The sequence below is a fragment of the Lampetra fluviatilis genome, chromosome 47, assembly GCF_964198595.1.
Source record: "Lampetra fluviatilis chromosome 47, kcLamFluv1.1, whole genome shotgun sequence".
NCBI lineage: Eukaryota > Metazoa > Chordata > Hyperoartia > Petromyzontiformes > Petromyzontidae > Lampetra > Lampetra fluviatilis.
Window position 1 is genome coordinate 8,425,007 of NC_136321.1, and position 15,886 is coordinate 8,440,892.

The following is a 15,886-nucleotide window of genomic DNA, read 5'->3' on the forward strand; positions in this document are numbered from 1 at the left end:
GCTTTCAAAGGTTCACGCTACCCGGCGTTATGTCATCCGCGCAATGCGCTCATTTTCAGCTGCATCGACCGCATCGATGAATGTAGACTTATAAATAGTGTGCGCATAAAATGTCGCGTGTGTGGCGGAGCAGTGGCGGACTAAGGGTTTGGAGAAGAAGAGAATTTAAAAGTGTTGAGGCCGTGAAAAATAATTTTCAAAAAAAGTGTGAGTCTAGGTGTGGTGGTGGTGGCACTGCAAGTCTGTAAACCCAGCGACTTGGAAATTGACTTGGTGGATCGCAGCTGGATCATGGCCAATGTCGTTGCTACGATTAGCACGGTTGGCTACATACGGTGTGAAAGAAGTTCAACATACTTACATAGCAGAAACCCACCCTGACAGAAGCAGCGAGGGTTCGATACCTGGCTCTGGGGAAGGGTCGCCAGTGGCAGTCGGAATTGGGACTTGGCCCGACTGTGTCTCCGTGAAGTTAATTCGTCCTAAAACAATCATACCTTTTTTAGTATCTCGTTCCCAGTGGTTTTTGGCATGTGCCCTCCCGCGTATGTAGTTTATTCATTCTTGAGCCACGGGCAGTGTTCTGCCGAAGCTTATAAAAATACGCGGTGTTTACATAACCTTCAGTAGATGTATTCAAATGCCACCTTTTACGGTATGTATATGGGTGAGTGAGTGTGTGTGTATATGCTCGGATATACACACACGCGCACGCACACAGTCCAAATCACTGGTGGGCAATAGGTCATTCCCCGCGCGGACGGAAGAGAGAAAGATAATGTTAAGCCCTCGGTCTAAAAAGGATGCAGATAAGAGCCCATTAATTTTCCCCTAAAGCAAACAAGCTCGTGCACTTTGAGGCGTCGTTCATTACGTGGCCTCTTGCAAAGCAACTCATTATTACGGCATCGAAAATGCATCTCTCTGCGTCGAACAACGGCGTGCATCTGCCTCGTCGATTCGGTTCGCGACAACGATCCTCCGCTCCGGTGCGTTCGGCCGCCGCTTGCTGCAGAGGTTCGCGGTTCGACTTCCGGCGGGCCGCCCTGGTTATTACCGGCCCGGCGTGAGAACCGTACGTGACGCCGTCTGCTTCGCGGCGGACGTTAAAGATCCCTTCCCCTCTTTGGCGTTACTCGCAAAAGAGAGCGCCAGGCGGTTTGCGCGCCTGCGTCACGGCGAGCACATTTTGCCGTATTTCGAGATCGGGCGAACACAAATCTGGCTGTCGCCTGATAAAGCTAGTTGTAATTACTGGCAAAACGTTGTACTCGGATTGTAAATGTTGTGGCTTGGCTCTCCAACACAACTTTGTGCTGTACTAGTGACGAATTGGCAGTGGTGGCGGGTTCAACGACACATTTATATTTACGCGATCTAACCCAAAAAAACGCGTATTATGGACTCTGGGGTGGTTTGGTCAGATTGCACCCTCCGTATAGAGCAGCTGGCAACCCAGCAGCTGTTAATTCACTTGGGCTTACTGCCGATGAGATGCGGAAAAGCTGAAACTCCTCAAAGAGTTTTGCCTGCTTACACAAGTCCGCCTGTGGAAGGCTTGTAGGCCTATGAACAACATTTTTTGGGGGGGGGAATAAATACATATTTAATTGTTAATATATGGACTAATCGTTTTATAATTATTCATTTAATAATCTTTACTTTCACCCAAATCTCCTTGACTTTCACCCAAATCTTTGTGTTGGGTCTGGAGCTGAAAGAAACTCTAAGCCCAGCAGGCACCAGCTCGGATCACGTTAGTAAAAGTTATAATGCAACGACGTTTTGGAAGTTTTGCAGACTTGTGTAAAACACCGATGTTACAGTCACGAGAGATGACAATCTTAGTTTCGTGGAAGCAGGAAGCACACATTTGATCATGTTCCGATTCATCTATTCGCGTGCTTAAAACTTTCCATTTCAAAATACGACGTTCAAAAAAACACACGACGTTACGACTCAAGGGCCGGTTCACAACAGCGGAGGAGGCCGATTCATCACGGACCTTTCTCTCCACGTGCTGGGAGGCTTCCTCAGGAACGGAATTCAATTCCCCCAGGAAGTTCCTGAATTCAGTTTCTGAAGCTCCCCGGCATGTGGAGAGAAACATCGGACGGCAGCGCCGCACAACCGCGACAACCTAAGCGGTGGATGACGAACCTTCATCGACACTCGCGCTTCTCCCGACATTGGCACATACAGCGTAGACATGATGCCCGATTTCACGAACGCGAAGAAGGACCAGGAGGCATAGCGCAGCGATGCGCTACTCCGCACCTCCTGACGCAATCGTCTGGCTCAACCACCTCAGTGTAAAATTATAGTTGTATGTACGTGTGTCGAACTTCTTTTGCACCGTACGTAGCCAACCGTGCTAATCGGAGGTGCGGGGGGTGGAAGGGCAACAGACTAGTTGTTGCACTTGATCATCAGCCGTGCGAGGAAGAAGATGCTGTTGTGTTTGACTCTGCTTCTCTCTCGTCCTCTGTCACCTTGCCCCACTCCGGCTCGTCATACCATCTCGTGTTTTCTCTTCGGGTTGTGTCTCTGCTACCTTTCTCTTCCCCTCCCCACTCTCTTCATGTGCACACACGCGCACACACACACCACACACACACACCACACACACACACCGCACACACACACATACTACACACACACACGCGCACACACCACACACATGCGCACACACCACACACACACACCACACACACACCACACACACACACCGCACACACACACACCACACACGCGCACACACACACCACACACACACCACACACACATATGCGCACACACACCACACGCGCACACATACACCACACACGCGCGCACACACACCACACACACGCACGCACACACACACACCACACACAAACCACACACACGCACACACACCACACACACGCGCACACACACGTGCACACACCACACACGCGCACGCACACACGCACCACACATGCACCACACATGCGCACCACACACACCAAACACACCACACACACTACACACACACACACACCTCGTTGCGCATCCAATCGTGTTAGCTAATTACCTCCGAACTAACCAATTATCATGGCAGTAGGCCGCTAATTGAGCCGCTCTGTTGCTGGTAAAGATGATCACTTGGGGCTGGGGCAATTTGGAAATTAGTTTTTTACTTTTTACGTCAGGGAGATCAAAGCGACAATGCTGCCGTTCCGCTTTCCTCACGCGGTCAGCATCAGGAAAGGGGGGTGATGGTGCCGTGTCATCTTCGAGCGATGATTAGCAAACGGATTTAATTTGGTTAATGACCGCTTCGTGGATTGAAAGATCAGGGCTTGCCTAGCAAGCCTAAGTTTAGAAGTTACGCAACAAGGGATTGCCATCAGTGTTTTGCAGTTCCTGAAAGCCATAGTGTTTGTCTCCCTGGTGTTAACTGGAGTCTTAACCCACGTGGCCCGAACGGTGTCGGCCCGAGCGTGACCTTATAGCTGGAACACCTTCTTTTGATAAATAGCATAGACAGCATTGTAACGACTTAAGTCTTTTGAATCGAGGACGAAGGCCCTCTGCTCCCTATCTGACGCAAACCAAAATGTAAACTCCCCAATTGGTTTTCGGGTTTTTACCGCGCATTGTTCAGCATGATGTCCGACGTTTCGCTCTGCGCGCTGGGAGCTTCTTCGGCTCCCGAACGTCGGACGTCGGGCCAAACGACACGCGGCACGCTCCGAAAAGCACGTCGGACGGAGACAGCCGGCCGTACAGCGCAAGGGGATAGCGGCTCACAAATAGAGGGAACGGCACAATTTTTGAGCGAGCGACGCGGCATTTCGCCAGTTGACGCTCGTTCCTCTGCCCCCCCCCCACCTCTCCCAGCAGTACCAGGACACGAACGTTCAGGCGGTCGTGTACGAGCTCAACAGCCACATCGAGCAGAGGCTGGACATGGGCGGCGACAGCAAACTTCTGCTGCACGAACTCTGCTACATCATCCACAACGGTACGCAACTGCCGGGCCGGGCGAGCCAGGCAGGCTGTCGTCTCCTGTGTGACGGCCTGAACCAGTGGCAAACATGGGCGACTCCGTGCCCTCTGGTGTCAAAGTAAAAAAAAATATTGCTGAAATCAAGTTTCTTTTAGTGGGAACTCAACAAGAGACCAGGATAGTCTCAGTTTACAAGGGTGACAATCGGGCATTGTTTCATCAGCCGGAGGCGATGCTCGCCGTGCGTAATTCCAATTGAGTAATGTGCGGTGTGACTTTTCGATTGCTGGAAAATGTGGACCCTGGTGCCCGTCACACAGTGGCCTGCTCTTGCGAGCGACGCCAGGGGATCTTGAAACCGCACCGCGGTAAACAATGAGGGCGGCCGCTGGATTCGAACCGTGAACCTCTGCACCAGGCGGTGAAAGCGCTTCGTCTCCCGTTCACAGCCCTGAGCCCGTGGTGGACATTCCACATTGCTGCGTGTGTGTGCATGTTGAACCTCTTTCGCACCACCGAACGTAGCCACCCGTGCTCATCGAGGGTGCGGGAGGGCAACAAACTATGATGAGGGGGCGAGTCACTCCATAGGAAGGCCACTGTTGATTTATCCATGAAGTGGTAGTCACTTTATCTATCCCGGAGGGATGATGGGCTACGTCAATGCCCACCCAGGATTTCAACTTGCAGCATACCGCACGTGAGCTGCTTTCTCTACCGCTGAGCCACTTGGCTGTTATAGGAAGCTGATAAGGGTCTGCGACTTTGTATAGAAAGCAGTTACTGACCTGGATGATGCAGTGTTGTTTCTGTACATGCGGTCCCCTGCCTTAAGCGCAATGCACTTGGTCTATCATCATCATCAACATCATCATTGTCGATGTCCCAAGGCCTTAATGCCCAATCCGTAACAACTCTGTGTCTCGCTCCACAAAACCACAAAACCACAAAATCACAGGCAGTAATTCTCTAACTGTGGAGACATGTGTGAGGCAATGAGAACCAGGCCTGGAAATCATGGGTTTTCTCCAAATTTTCACATTTTATTTTATGCACGAAGATGTGCAAAGATCAGATAAAACAAAAATGAACATTCACCATTTGTCTTGTGCCAACACACTGGCCAGTCGTGGCTTCCTTCATGGTGAAATTCACTACGTATCGTTTTTGGCGCCTACCTGACGTGGCTCAAGGACTCACTGGCCCGGCTAGTTTATGACGACTCCCCCTGGCCTGGCTAGTTTACAACGACTCACTGCCCCAGCTACTTTAACCACTCACTGCCCCGGCTAGTTTACACGAAACAATCGGTGCGGTTTTCCTTGCAAATGAGAAAAAAGGCATCCATCATTGCGTGTTTGTCTTTCTTCAGAGTAAAAATCCCAACCCCCCCCCCGTCTCAGATCAGACGCGGCAAACACAACATTGGCCGTAAGCGAGGACTTTGTACCGGACCTTTCCTCGCAGGTGCCAATTATCTCACAGAGCCATTGTTGGAAGCCCAGGCAAATAATGTATGTGCGTTTGTTGAACTCCTTTCGCACCACCGTACGTGGGCAACGGTGCTAATCGGAGGTGTGGGGTAAGGACACAAACTAAACAAAAAAGCAATTCTAATCCTTTTCTAACGCGGCCAAATGATGGGTCGCACATCGGACTCGCCAGTTAAATGCAATCTCTTCAGACCGGCAGTTGAAACCACGGGGCAAGTTTCTTATCTCCACCTGCATCTGTCCACCCAGCAGCATTATAAATTGTTAGTAGATCGCCAGGTCACTTGTGAGTGATGGGATAAAGTGTGGGTACTCCCCCGCCTTGGCCAGTCGTGGAAGAGTAGGCCAATATCCCTTCTCCCTAAAGTAGTTCCCTCAAGTGGGGAGGCCCTTTTGTCAGCAGTGGTGCGAGCGAGCAATTGCAGGGCTGTACCTTTACACCAAAATGCGCACAACGTTAGATCTGAGGATCTAAGCAGGCGTTAGGCCTGTAGTGCGTCTGGATGGATAACCATCCAGAGAGGGCAAAGTGGTGCGTGTGTATTTGTGTACCTGTGTGCACGCACTTATACGTGTCCACGTGCTTGCGTACGTGCGTGTCTAGGTCTTGGTTTGTGAACATTCGAGTTGGCGCAGTGTGGTGATACTATGATATATCGTCCAATATAATGTCCACCTTGATTGTTACTGTTCATTTTGCTAAACATTGCAATATAGTGGTTTTATCGTTGCGCATGTTTTAAAAAATATATATATTTTATTTGCTGACAGAAATAATTGTGAACTAGCAAGAGCATAATAATTACAGTTTCCAACAAATGTGCATTAGCAAATAAATGAGCGCTTGGCTACACATATTTTTCCGCCTTAATTGGGCGGAATGGTGGTCATATGAAATCATGATATTTGTGGCTAATGTACTTATTTTTTTATTACGTTACGCGCCGGTTACAACCACGGTTCCAACTACGTGCTAATTTTGAGACCAACTTTGCACGTTTACTGCGTGCGCGCAACACCGAGAAGGCTTCTGGCAGGCGAAGAACACACGCCAATTAGAAAACACTTACAGGGTTGTGGGAATATTCTAATGGCAGCAACAAATCGTCAAAGTGCGAAAAGTCATCTCGTATCGTCAAGGATTTCTTATCACGGCGACCCTGGTGCGTGCGCGGTGGGTTAACGTCACCGCCCGTTGCGGACTGTGCGGGCGGCGCTCTTCAGGAGGAGCAGGCCGAACGCGAGTTGCTAATCCCCTGCTTTTGTCGCTCCCAAATTTCAGCAACGAACGCCGATGGATTTTCCCTCTACTTCCTGGGCGAATGCAACAACGTGAGTGTCAATTGCACGGTGACCACCGTCATCCAGGTCTCCCCTGACATACCATCTCTCTGCAGTCTCTGCAGGTTCTCAGCTAATAATAACAACACCAACGATGGTGATAGTAAATTAGTACTTTCGGCACCGGGGCCATTCTTATAACGCAAGGCTACGGTGGTGACTCTGTGTTTCACAGGCGAGTAGAGCCTGCCAGTATAGGGGGGGCCCATGTTGTCAAGTTGAGTTTTCTTCCCAATTCGATAATAGACGAGTCTGCAGTAGTTTCACAGCAGGACTCGATGTTGCTACGTGTGATCCCAGTTGAGGACTTTGCGGTGTCATTTTTCAAATTAATAAAATCAATAAACTATTTTTTTTATTGAACAAGGTAAGGCTCCACTGAGTTGTGCAGCTCTTTTTCAGTCGCGACCTCGCCGGAAATGAGAGCTCAACGAAGTGGCTCATCAATGTAGAAATTTATAGCAGCCAAATACTCTGAGCGCGTGTGGATTCTAAATGTGGAGGGGACTAACCGGAGGAGCCGGAGAAAAATTAAGGCGACCACGGGGAGAGAGACGCCACAAACTCCAAATATGCAGCATGCGTCAGAGTCGGGATCCAACCCACTAACCTCCTGCATACCAGGCGAGGTAGTTAACATCTCCTAGCCCAGGGGTCGGCAACCTACGGCTCCGGAGCCGCATGCGGCTCTTTACGGGCTGCTTCTTGACGATATGTACGTATGTACAGTATGTACTCAGATGCATTGCGGCTCTTGAAATACTGAATTTTGAACCGAATTGGAAAGAAATGGCTCTTCTTGTTATTTTGGTTGCCGACCCCTGTCCTAGCCCTTTAACGTCCACCACGGCGCAACTTTGAAGTTCTTGCCCCCCCGTCTGTAATTAAGCCGTGGCTCGAAACGCGAACCTCTGCAACAACGAGCGGCACAAACAAACTCGCCGTTCCGCAGCGCTCGGAAACGGTAGTCGGCTAAAAGGCAACGCTTCGGTTTACACGGGGGGGGCAGCCCTCCGTAGTTGAAATGCGTAAACAAACATCGAACATCGCTCGTGGAATGGTACGCAGATGTACGCTGCGACGCGGTTCTGGACGAGTGAAAACACTGAATATAAAAAAAAATATCAACAATCTGAAAAACTCGCGCGCGAGCGAAGGCTGGGAAACTGGGCCGAGGAATTTGCCGTTTCGCCGACGCGCATCCTAAATCTGCTCCCACGCGCTGAACTGTAACTCCGTGTCTTTACTTGCTTTGGTTTCATGGGCACGCACGGCATGATTGCCCCCCGCGCTCGTGTCCTCAGAAACTTCAAAGCACTTAAATCAAAACGCAGTAACGCAACGGGCAGGCACGTACGGACCATCTTGCGCTACTGTGAAACCCGGCCGTAGCGTAGTATGTCACCCCACGCCTGATACGGGCCTCTTTTCACCGCTATACGTTTCCTTTCCACCGCTGGGATGTAGGGGGCTGTCCATGACGATGTTTTATTGTAGCTGCCAATGCATCTCAGATGTGACTTCACCGTTGGGTCCCTCTCGCTTTAGTCGCTCCGCTTGCATCGGTTCCATATATGGCCTCGGCGCTTGGTGACGGAGTGGGGAGAGCTGCTCGTGAAGCGTGTGTGCTGTGCCGTGAGGCTCAGCGGTATTTGCAGCATGAAACGCGGAAGGCAGGGACAAGTCCACTCAGAACATTTCTCCCACTGCTGCCGTAATTTTGCTAATGATGCCTCGGCGTGTAATTTCGCAGGCGCCGGGCATTACCGCTGAATTCTAAGAATGCTAAATACAGCGCGTGTCCAACTTTGGCTGTTGAATTCTCTCCGTAAAATGAGCCAGCACTAAAGGCGTTTCGTTCTTCGGATTCTATGATTTTGAAAAACGTTATTTATAGTACAAACCGTGTGCTATGGAGAAGGGCCATTACCCAAAACGACACGTATGATACATTTTTCCTTTTAAGGCCACAGTGTCATTGATGAACGCGTTGAGTTTATAGTACGGCTGAGCCACACAATTATTTAAATAACCCGTTACTTTACCGATTATTGGCTAGATTACCCGACTAGTAACGAAAATATTTGCGGGAAAAAAAGTTGCACTTCTGTGTGTGTCGCTGGATGGGAGGATATTATGGGAGGGAATTGGTGATGTCACTGCAATCATCAGCTGCATAAACAAAAGTTTCGAGAGGTCAGAATTAGGCTTGGAAGGGGAGTGGGTGGGCGGTCAAACTTCCAGTCCACCCACAGGTGTGGGGGAGTTGTGTTCAAAATTGCCATATTATTTCTGTTCAATATTTCTGTAACTTAATCGCAATTGTCCCGTGCGCAATCATATCTTGATCATTCCAAATATGGTCTGCGTGGGCCGACCTGCTCTGTAGGGATTTATTATTTACCGCTGTTTAACGTTTGCGTGATATTTTCGGTTTATCGTGTGACGCAGTTGTTCTTGCCGCCGATTTCTACTCGCTTCAATGCCGTCGTTTTCTTTTTGACTTTACTTGCTTTGCCTTTGTGACTTCGGTGACCCGGGTCACTCTTACAAGCGGGACACTATCCCGTCTCTTGTTGTCGTCTGATACTTGAATTCATATACAGTGGAGTGTTCTGACCCCAGCCGTGAGAATTCCATGGGGGTCAACTCTATTGTGTCCCACTTTGACCTTTGCGCAGAGCTTGTGCCTCTTCACGCCGACTGGAGCCAAAGAGGGTCAGCAGAGGCTGATCCCGGCTGGGCCCGTGGGGTTTGGCGCCACCGTGTCGGCCTATGTCGCCAAGGTGCGACAGACGGTGCTGGTGGAAGACATCCTAGGGGTGAGCACGGTGGGGTGAGCACGGTGGGGTGAGCGCGGTGGGGAGAGCACAATGGGGTGAGGGCGGTGGGGTGAGCGCGGTGGGGAGAGCACGGTGGGGTGAGCACGGTGGGGTGAGCGCGGTGGGGAGAGCACGGTGGGGTGAGGGCGGTGGGGTGAGGGCGGTGGGGTGAGCGCGGTGGGGTGAGCACGGTGGGGAGGGGGCGGTGGGGAGGGGGCGGTGGGGAGGGGGCGGTGGGGAGAGGGCGGTGGGGAGAGCGCTAAACTGCACTTGCCCCAACAGTCCGTGGTGGCTATGGATGAGGGTGGGGATCCTTTATCTTTGTTTTTGTGTTTGTCGGTGGCAGGATGAGCGGTTCCCCCAGGGTGTGGGGCTGGACCCGGGCGCCCAGGTGCGCTCCGTGCTCTGCCTGCCGCTCATCACCGCCAACGGGGATCTGCTCGGAGTCCTCGAGCTACAGCGGCGCTGGGGAAAGGAGCCCTTCACCATCCGGCACCAGGAGGTGTGTGCGTCTGTGTGTGTGCCTGTGTAGGGAGCCGTGGTGTAGCGGTTAGCGCGCTGCGCTGCGAACCCGGCGACCCGAGTTCGATTTCCGCTCACGGCCAACACCAGTGACGATGTATTCGAACCGGTCCTGGGCCTTCCCTAGGTCGACTCAGCCTCAAATGAGTACCTGGTACGATGTGTAAACATCGCCACGAGGGAGACAAAGGCGGCCGGGCGTGATGTTCGCCACCCTCGTGTGCATGTGCCGGCCTTCATAGACGCTGCTACTCGCTAACAGCACTTGCTCTAACAGGGGGACTTTGTCTTTTGAGCTCTCATGTTTGCATTGTAATTTTTGTGTGGGTCTACATGTTTGTCATGTGTGTGTGTGCATTGTATGTGCGGCCGTTGGTGCACAGGTGGCCACCGCCTTGCTGGCGTGGGCGTCTGTGGCTATTCACCAGGTGCAGGTAAAGAACAACTCGCCAGCACCTCGCTCGCTCGCTTGCCGCTGGACGCTCACTCACGGCCCCTAAGCTAACCAACCCATCACCGGCTACTCCCCCATTGCCTCCTACTCGACTCACCCATTATATCGTCTTCATTAAAACACATTTACACACCCGGCATATCGCGTCCTGCTCGCCTACCGCAATGTGGCTACCACTAGTCACGTGCCGCAACATTGCCAGTCTGTCCGGCGGCTCACGATGTACTCCGTGAGATATTAAGCGCCGTTCCTTTTCATCCGTGCGGCGGTTTGAGTTGGTCTCGATGCCCACTCATTCGTGAGTTTTCAATTTGAAGCTGAGCCCACCCGTTGGCTCATGGTCGTGAGTAAAAAAATAAACCCACAAAACTGAGAAACGTCACAGTCGCGGGACTAGCCTTTAAGAAACAACCCCGGGCCTGACCCCTGTCTGTGAAACGCAGAATTGCTCTTCCGCTAAATCACGAGCGAGGGCTCGTGGGCTTCGTGGTCAAAGCTGTGGGGTAGACGGTCAGTGCCGATTAGGGCCCTTTTAATTCGGTGCCTCGACGTCGAGGCACTTGACGTCCACGGCTTTGGGTGCACCGCCTCGCGGCTGTCAAGGTGAGCGCTCAGCCCACCATTGCTTTATTGAACGAACGGATTGACTGCGTTGGCGGTGGTGTACAAACGATAATCGAGAGAAAATAAAGTAACACTTTCGTCATCGGAGGGATACGTGGGAGGTGGCTGGGTGGCACCACTGAGGTTTTGGGTTCGATTCCAGGGAACTGGCTGATGGTTATACAGGGTCCTCAAGTGTCGTGAGTTGATGGCCGCAGCCCAGTCACCGATGATAGCACGAAATCAACGATGGCTCTGGATTGGGCAACTGCGCGTAATTTGGCACAGCGTCAGGTATGAGAATTAAAACATATAATTGTAATTGTCACGCGACACACACTACTCTATGTTGCAGGGCAGGTGGGAAAGTGCCGCCCCCAACTGTGTGGACCAGAGGTCACTTGAAGGGATCTCAGAGGTAGCTCTGGGGTGTCTGCCTTTGTGGGCTGTTCTCTAACACTGTTCTGCGAGAGATCTCAATTCGTTCATCATCTCCTGAATTTTCACGGTGCAATGTGAACTTCATTTTTAGGATGTAACGATTATCGTAATCTCATTTCCCCTTTTGACCTTGTAATGGGATTTACAATTTGTATTCAATTGTGCTTGTGCTTTGCAATGCTTTCATTTTTAATAAAGAAAACTTAACTAAAAGATAACTGCACTTAACTCAGCACAAGCCTGCCGGAAGTATTCGATACATTTCAAATTCACAATCTATAGCACTGATAAGGCACGTGCTGTCAGTTACACAAGAGATCATTACATAATCAAATTAACGATGAAAATAATGACATACTATAATTACCACGCCGTTAATTACTCTGGAAATAAATGAGCAAAACATGAATTTGAAGGGTAATTGTTAATCGTAATGATTTCGTATGGAAATTAAATACAATTAAGAAAAAAACATTTAACTGTTGATCGGGATGTGACGATATTTAGCGAATGGAGTGATACGGTAATCGCGGACCTTGGATCGGAAGATTTGGCAGCAAACTTAGACACGACTCCGATGGCACATTCAGGGATACAGTTGGTAGCGAAGACAAAATAAAAGTAAAGAAACCGACATTATCTTGCCGCCTCATTGGTTTCGGGTTTGCCCCCTTCTTTCACCGCTGAGAGACGACCGAATCATCGTTGGAGGTCTCACTTTACACTTGAAAGCATGGGTGAAAGTTTACGCACAAACGGTATTGAATTGGCGCGTGGACCGCTTTCCTTTCGCGGATATCAAGGAGCAGTCTCGGAGCGCTGTCACGTGCCCCCCCCCCCTCCTCCTCTCCCAGGTGAGTCATGGGCTGGCCAAGCAGACGGAGCTCAACGACTTCCTCCTGGACGTTTCCAAGTGAGTCCACGAGATTGGGATGGGGAGCAGCGTTAAAGCGACCGGCTTTACCCGAGCCTGTGGCTCTTTGTGTTTTGTGTCGTCGGAAGGTTGAGACTAAACATGATGAGAACAAGCACAAACAGAAAATCCAGCCATTCTCAATCCACCAATGCCATTCATATTTATCTATTAATTTATTTGCTCAACCATACTTCGTCAACGCTGGTCAGTGCGTCTTGGTGAAGATGGGAGGCTCAGGACCTGTTTAGACATCACTCGCTACTGATGCCAGCCATTCCCAGGAATCAAACTCAGATCCTCGGCTTCGAAGTGCAGCGCGGTGACCACTGTTCCATTGCACCCCCTATCCGAGTAATTCCAACAGGCAACTTTCATTATTTATCTGCTCAGTGGAGACTCACCGAGTCTCATGACGTTGTTCGCGGGATATTTATTCTAAAGAAAAAGTTATTTTTTTTTTGTCATCATTTGGGAGCAAGAGCCAATAAAAGTGCCCGGAGAGAAAAACCCAAGAGGGAGGGGGGGGGGGGGGCGGACCGGTTCAGATATCACTTGCCGCTGGCATCGGACTCCGGTCGCCGGGTTCATAGCGCAGCGCGGTAGAAACACCGTGCCACCGCTCCACCCCCTGGCAAAGGTGACGCCATGTGTACATGTTGTCCCGTTGGCGAGCTTCGCAGCGCTTGCTTACTGTGAAGTGCGTTCTTCGTCTTCTGTCCGCGACACCCTTTGCCTTCCACCCCCCCCCCCCCCTTGAAAATGCCCCCAGCCCCACTCCACCTGCGATGATTAATTCACCCTTGGCATCTATTATTTAGCGAGGGATATTGTGTTTGCTTAACGAGTCCCGAGCACGTGAGCAGAGGCCGCGCTGCCGGTCTTGTCGAGAAATGTATGACCCTGGGGCAGGCACGTGGCCTACACTACGCACGTCACTGCGTCGCAGCTGTTGCAGCGCTCGCACCGTCGCTCGCGACGGAAATTAGAGGGGGGGGAAAAACGATGATAATTAATAATTTACCACATCTCGCATTCCACGCGAGTCTCAAAGCGCAAGGATACCGCGAGGGGAGGCGTCGCCGCGTCTCACGGCCAAGCCCTGCGGACGTTTGCCGCTCCGCGTAAATCCCAAATCGAGCAAATCGCGGTGTGGATTTTATTTATTTATTTGTTTATTACAAACTTGTGGCATATTTGGGCCATGACGCCAGCACACGGTGGCCTCATAATTTCGAATGACGTCACGTGATCTGTGATGCCCGCTGGGAGGCGGGCGGAGTGGTATTCCCACGGTTCGAGCACCAGGCTGGCCGGACGGCCGCATTCCGACCGAGAACGTCGGTAACAAGCGGGGAGTGTGCCACCGCCGGGCAGCTGCGCGGGCAATCAGCGGCGGGTTCGTGACATCGCCACCAGGCGGGACTGTTGTGAGTGATATTCTTAGGTTTTTTTCGGTAAAGTCACGTAGGTAAAAAAAATAAAATTAAAATTAATAAAAGTAAAATAAAAATAAAATCACGACGTTTCGGAGGCAACACAAGCCTCCGTCTTCAGGTGGAACCGTCACAGCACGATAGCTGTATCAAGTAAGAGAAATTCCAAGAACACAGTCCTTTTATATATACTGGTTGAGGGTGGGAGGAGCCAAGGTAGGGCCTGGATATTATTTTTGTGAGGTTCGGTGCGGCTGAAGCACGCTGTTAGGAATGAGCCTTTGTTGTGTAAACTAGGTGCAGATGATGTAAAGGTGTGAGTGACCTCTGAAAAGATGGTGTTCTGATTAAGAACAACCACGTCATGTTATTGGCCTTCCTGTGAAAGTGATATAGCTGTCCTATTTATAACCAATAGGAAACAAAACAACAAAGCACTCAAATGCTGTCCCCATGACCCTCAAGTCCACACGACACAACCCCGTTGACGCTGCCAAAAGCCGTGACCTGCTCTATTTGCACGGTGCAACCTCGCGTCGTGGCCACGGGCGTCTTTCCCCGCCCTGAATGGGTCTCAAACGGTGCGGCTACAATGCTAGGAGCTCATCGCAACGAACGAAGGGGAAATGTCTCGCTCGTAGGACGCCTTCAAAGCCGCCCCGAGACCTCCCCGAGGCACACATCAGAATGTGAACAACTTAAGATGTTACCTTCACGAGGCAATTCACGTTGAAAAAATCATTACATTTTATTATTTTTTCATGGTTTGTCGGTAAAGTCACGTAGAAGGGAAATAATAAAATAAAATAAATTCAACATAATAAAATTATTATTTTATTATTTCCCTTCTACGTGACTTTACCGAAAGAACCAAGAAGACGAATCCCTGCAGTCACGAAAACTTTAAATCGAAATTAATTTTTTTTAACACGACAAAAAATTTATAGAATTTTTATTTATTAGAAAAATCATTTCTCAACCTCCAGCTGCTTGATGAGGCGTCGCCCCAAACGCCCCTAGTGGACACGAACCGCGCCTGCGGGAAGTTGTTGCAGCCCGTTTCGTCAAAAATCTACTTGGCCGATAAGGGGCTTCTGCACCACAAAAATGCGGGACACACGTGAAGTAGAATCTCTCGCGATACCGGCAGAGGGGAGAACTACGTGTGAAAGCGTTGCCTTGACTGGTGCATCGTCATCGTCATTATTATTCTCGTGACAACTGACAAAACCCGGGGGCCTTTAATGACCCAGAAACACACTTTTTTTGCCAGGACAGCAACTCCTTCAAAAAGAAAGAAATCCTGGAAAAACCTGGACAGGTGGCAATCCTAGCCATCAGGGATATTTGACCATACTTCACCACGCTGGTCATTTGCGGGCTGGGATGCAGAATAAACATAGGTTGTGCTGCATTGCCCTCTACTGCCCACAACGCCTACTGCTACTGCTCCGGTCTTTTGTCCGTGGTGGTCACCCATCTTGCACACTGGGCAGGCTCAAAACACCGGCTGAGTTTCTTGGATGTGGTGAGATGGGGTGCGTTCTGGGCGAATTGATCATCGCTTTAAGTGTGTCCCTTCTTGGCTTTCCACGGAGAGGAGACCGCCGAAGCGTCCGTAGGCACGGACCCCTAACCCGCCCTGTTGTCCGCCCTGCCTTCAATCCCGCAGAACGTACTTTGACAACATCGTCGCCATCGATTCACTTCTGGAGCACATCATGGTGAGTCCGTCACTTTTCGATTTAAAGCTTCTTTCGTGACTGCAGGGATTCATCTTCTTGGTTCTTTCGGTAAAGTCACGTAGAAGGGAAATAATAAAATAATAAAAATACAACGTAATAAAATACAATTCTCACGACATTTCGGCCACAACGCAAGCAGCCGT

At 50.5% G+C, this 15,886-nt stretch overlaps 1 protein-coding gene across 3 annotated transcripts in view; it reads left to right on the top strand.

Moving 5' to 3' along the window:
* PDE10A (phosphodiesterase 10A) overlaps positions 1-15,886 on the top strand; it is an 83,762-nt gene that overhangs the window by 42,196 nt on the left and 25,680 nt on the right. For 2 of the 3 annotated variants that reach the window (XM_078877362.1, XM_078877365.1), the window contains exons 4-10: positions 3,868-3,988; positions 6,749-6,798; positions 9,489-9,629; positions 9,976-10,131; positions 10,535-10,585; positions 12,504-12,562; positions 15,671-15,722. In XM_078877362.1, coding sequence (XP_078733488.1) covers positions 3,868-3,988; positions 6,749-6,798; positions 9,489-9,629; positions 9,976-10,131; positions 10,535-10,585; positions 12,504-12,562; positions 15,671-15,722 — 630 coding nt within the window. Of the gene's footprint in view, positions 1-3,864; positions 3,989-6,748; positions 6,799-9,488; positions 9,630-9,975; positions 10,132-10,534; positions 10,586-12,503; positions 12,563-15,670; positions 15,723-15,886 lie in introns of all 3 variants that reach the window. The other variant, XM_078877364.1, reaches the window with a different exon arrangement.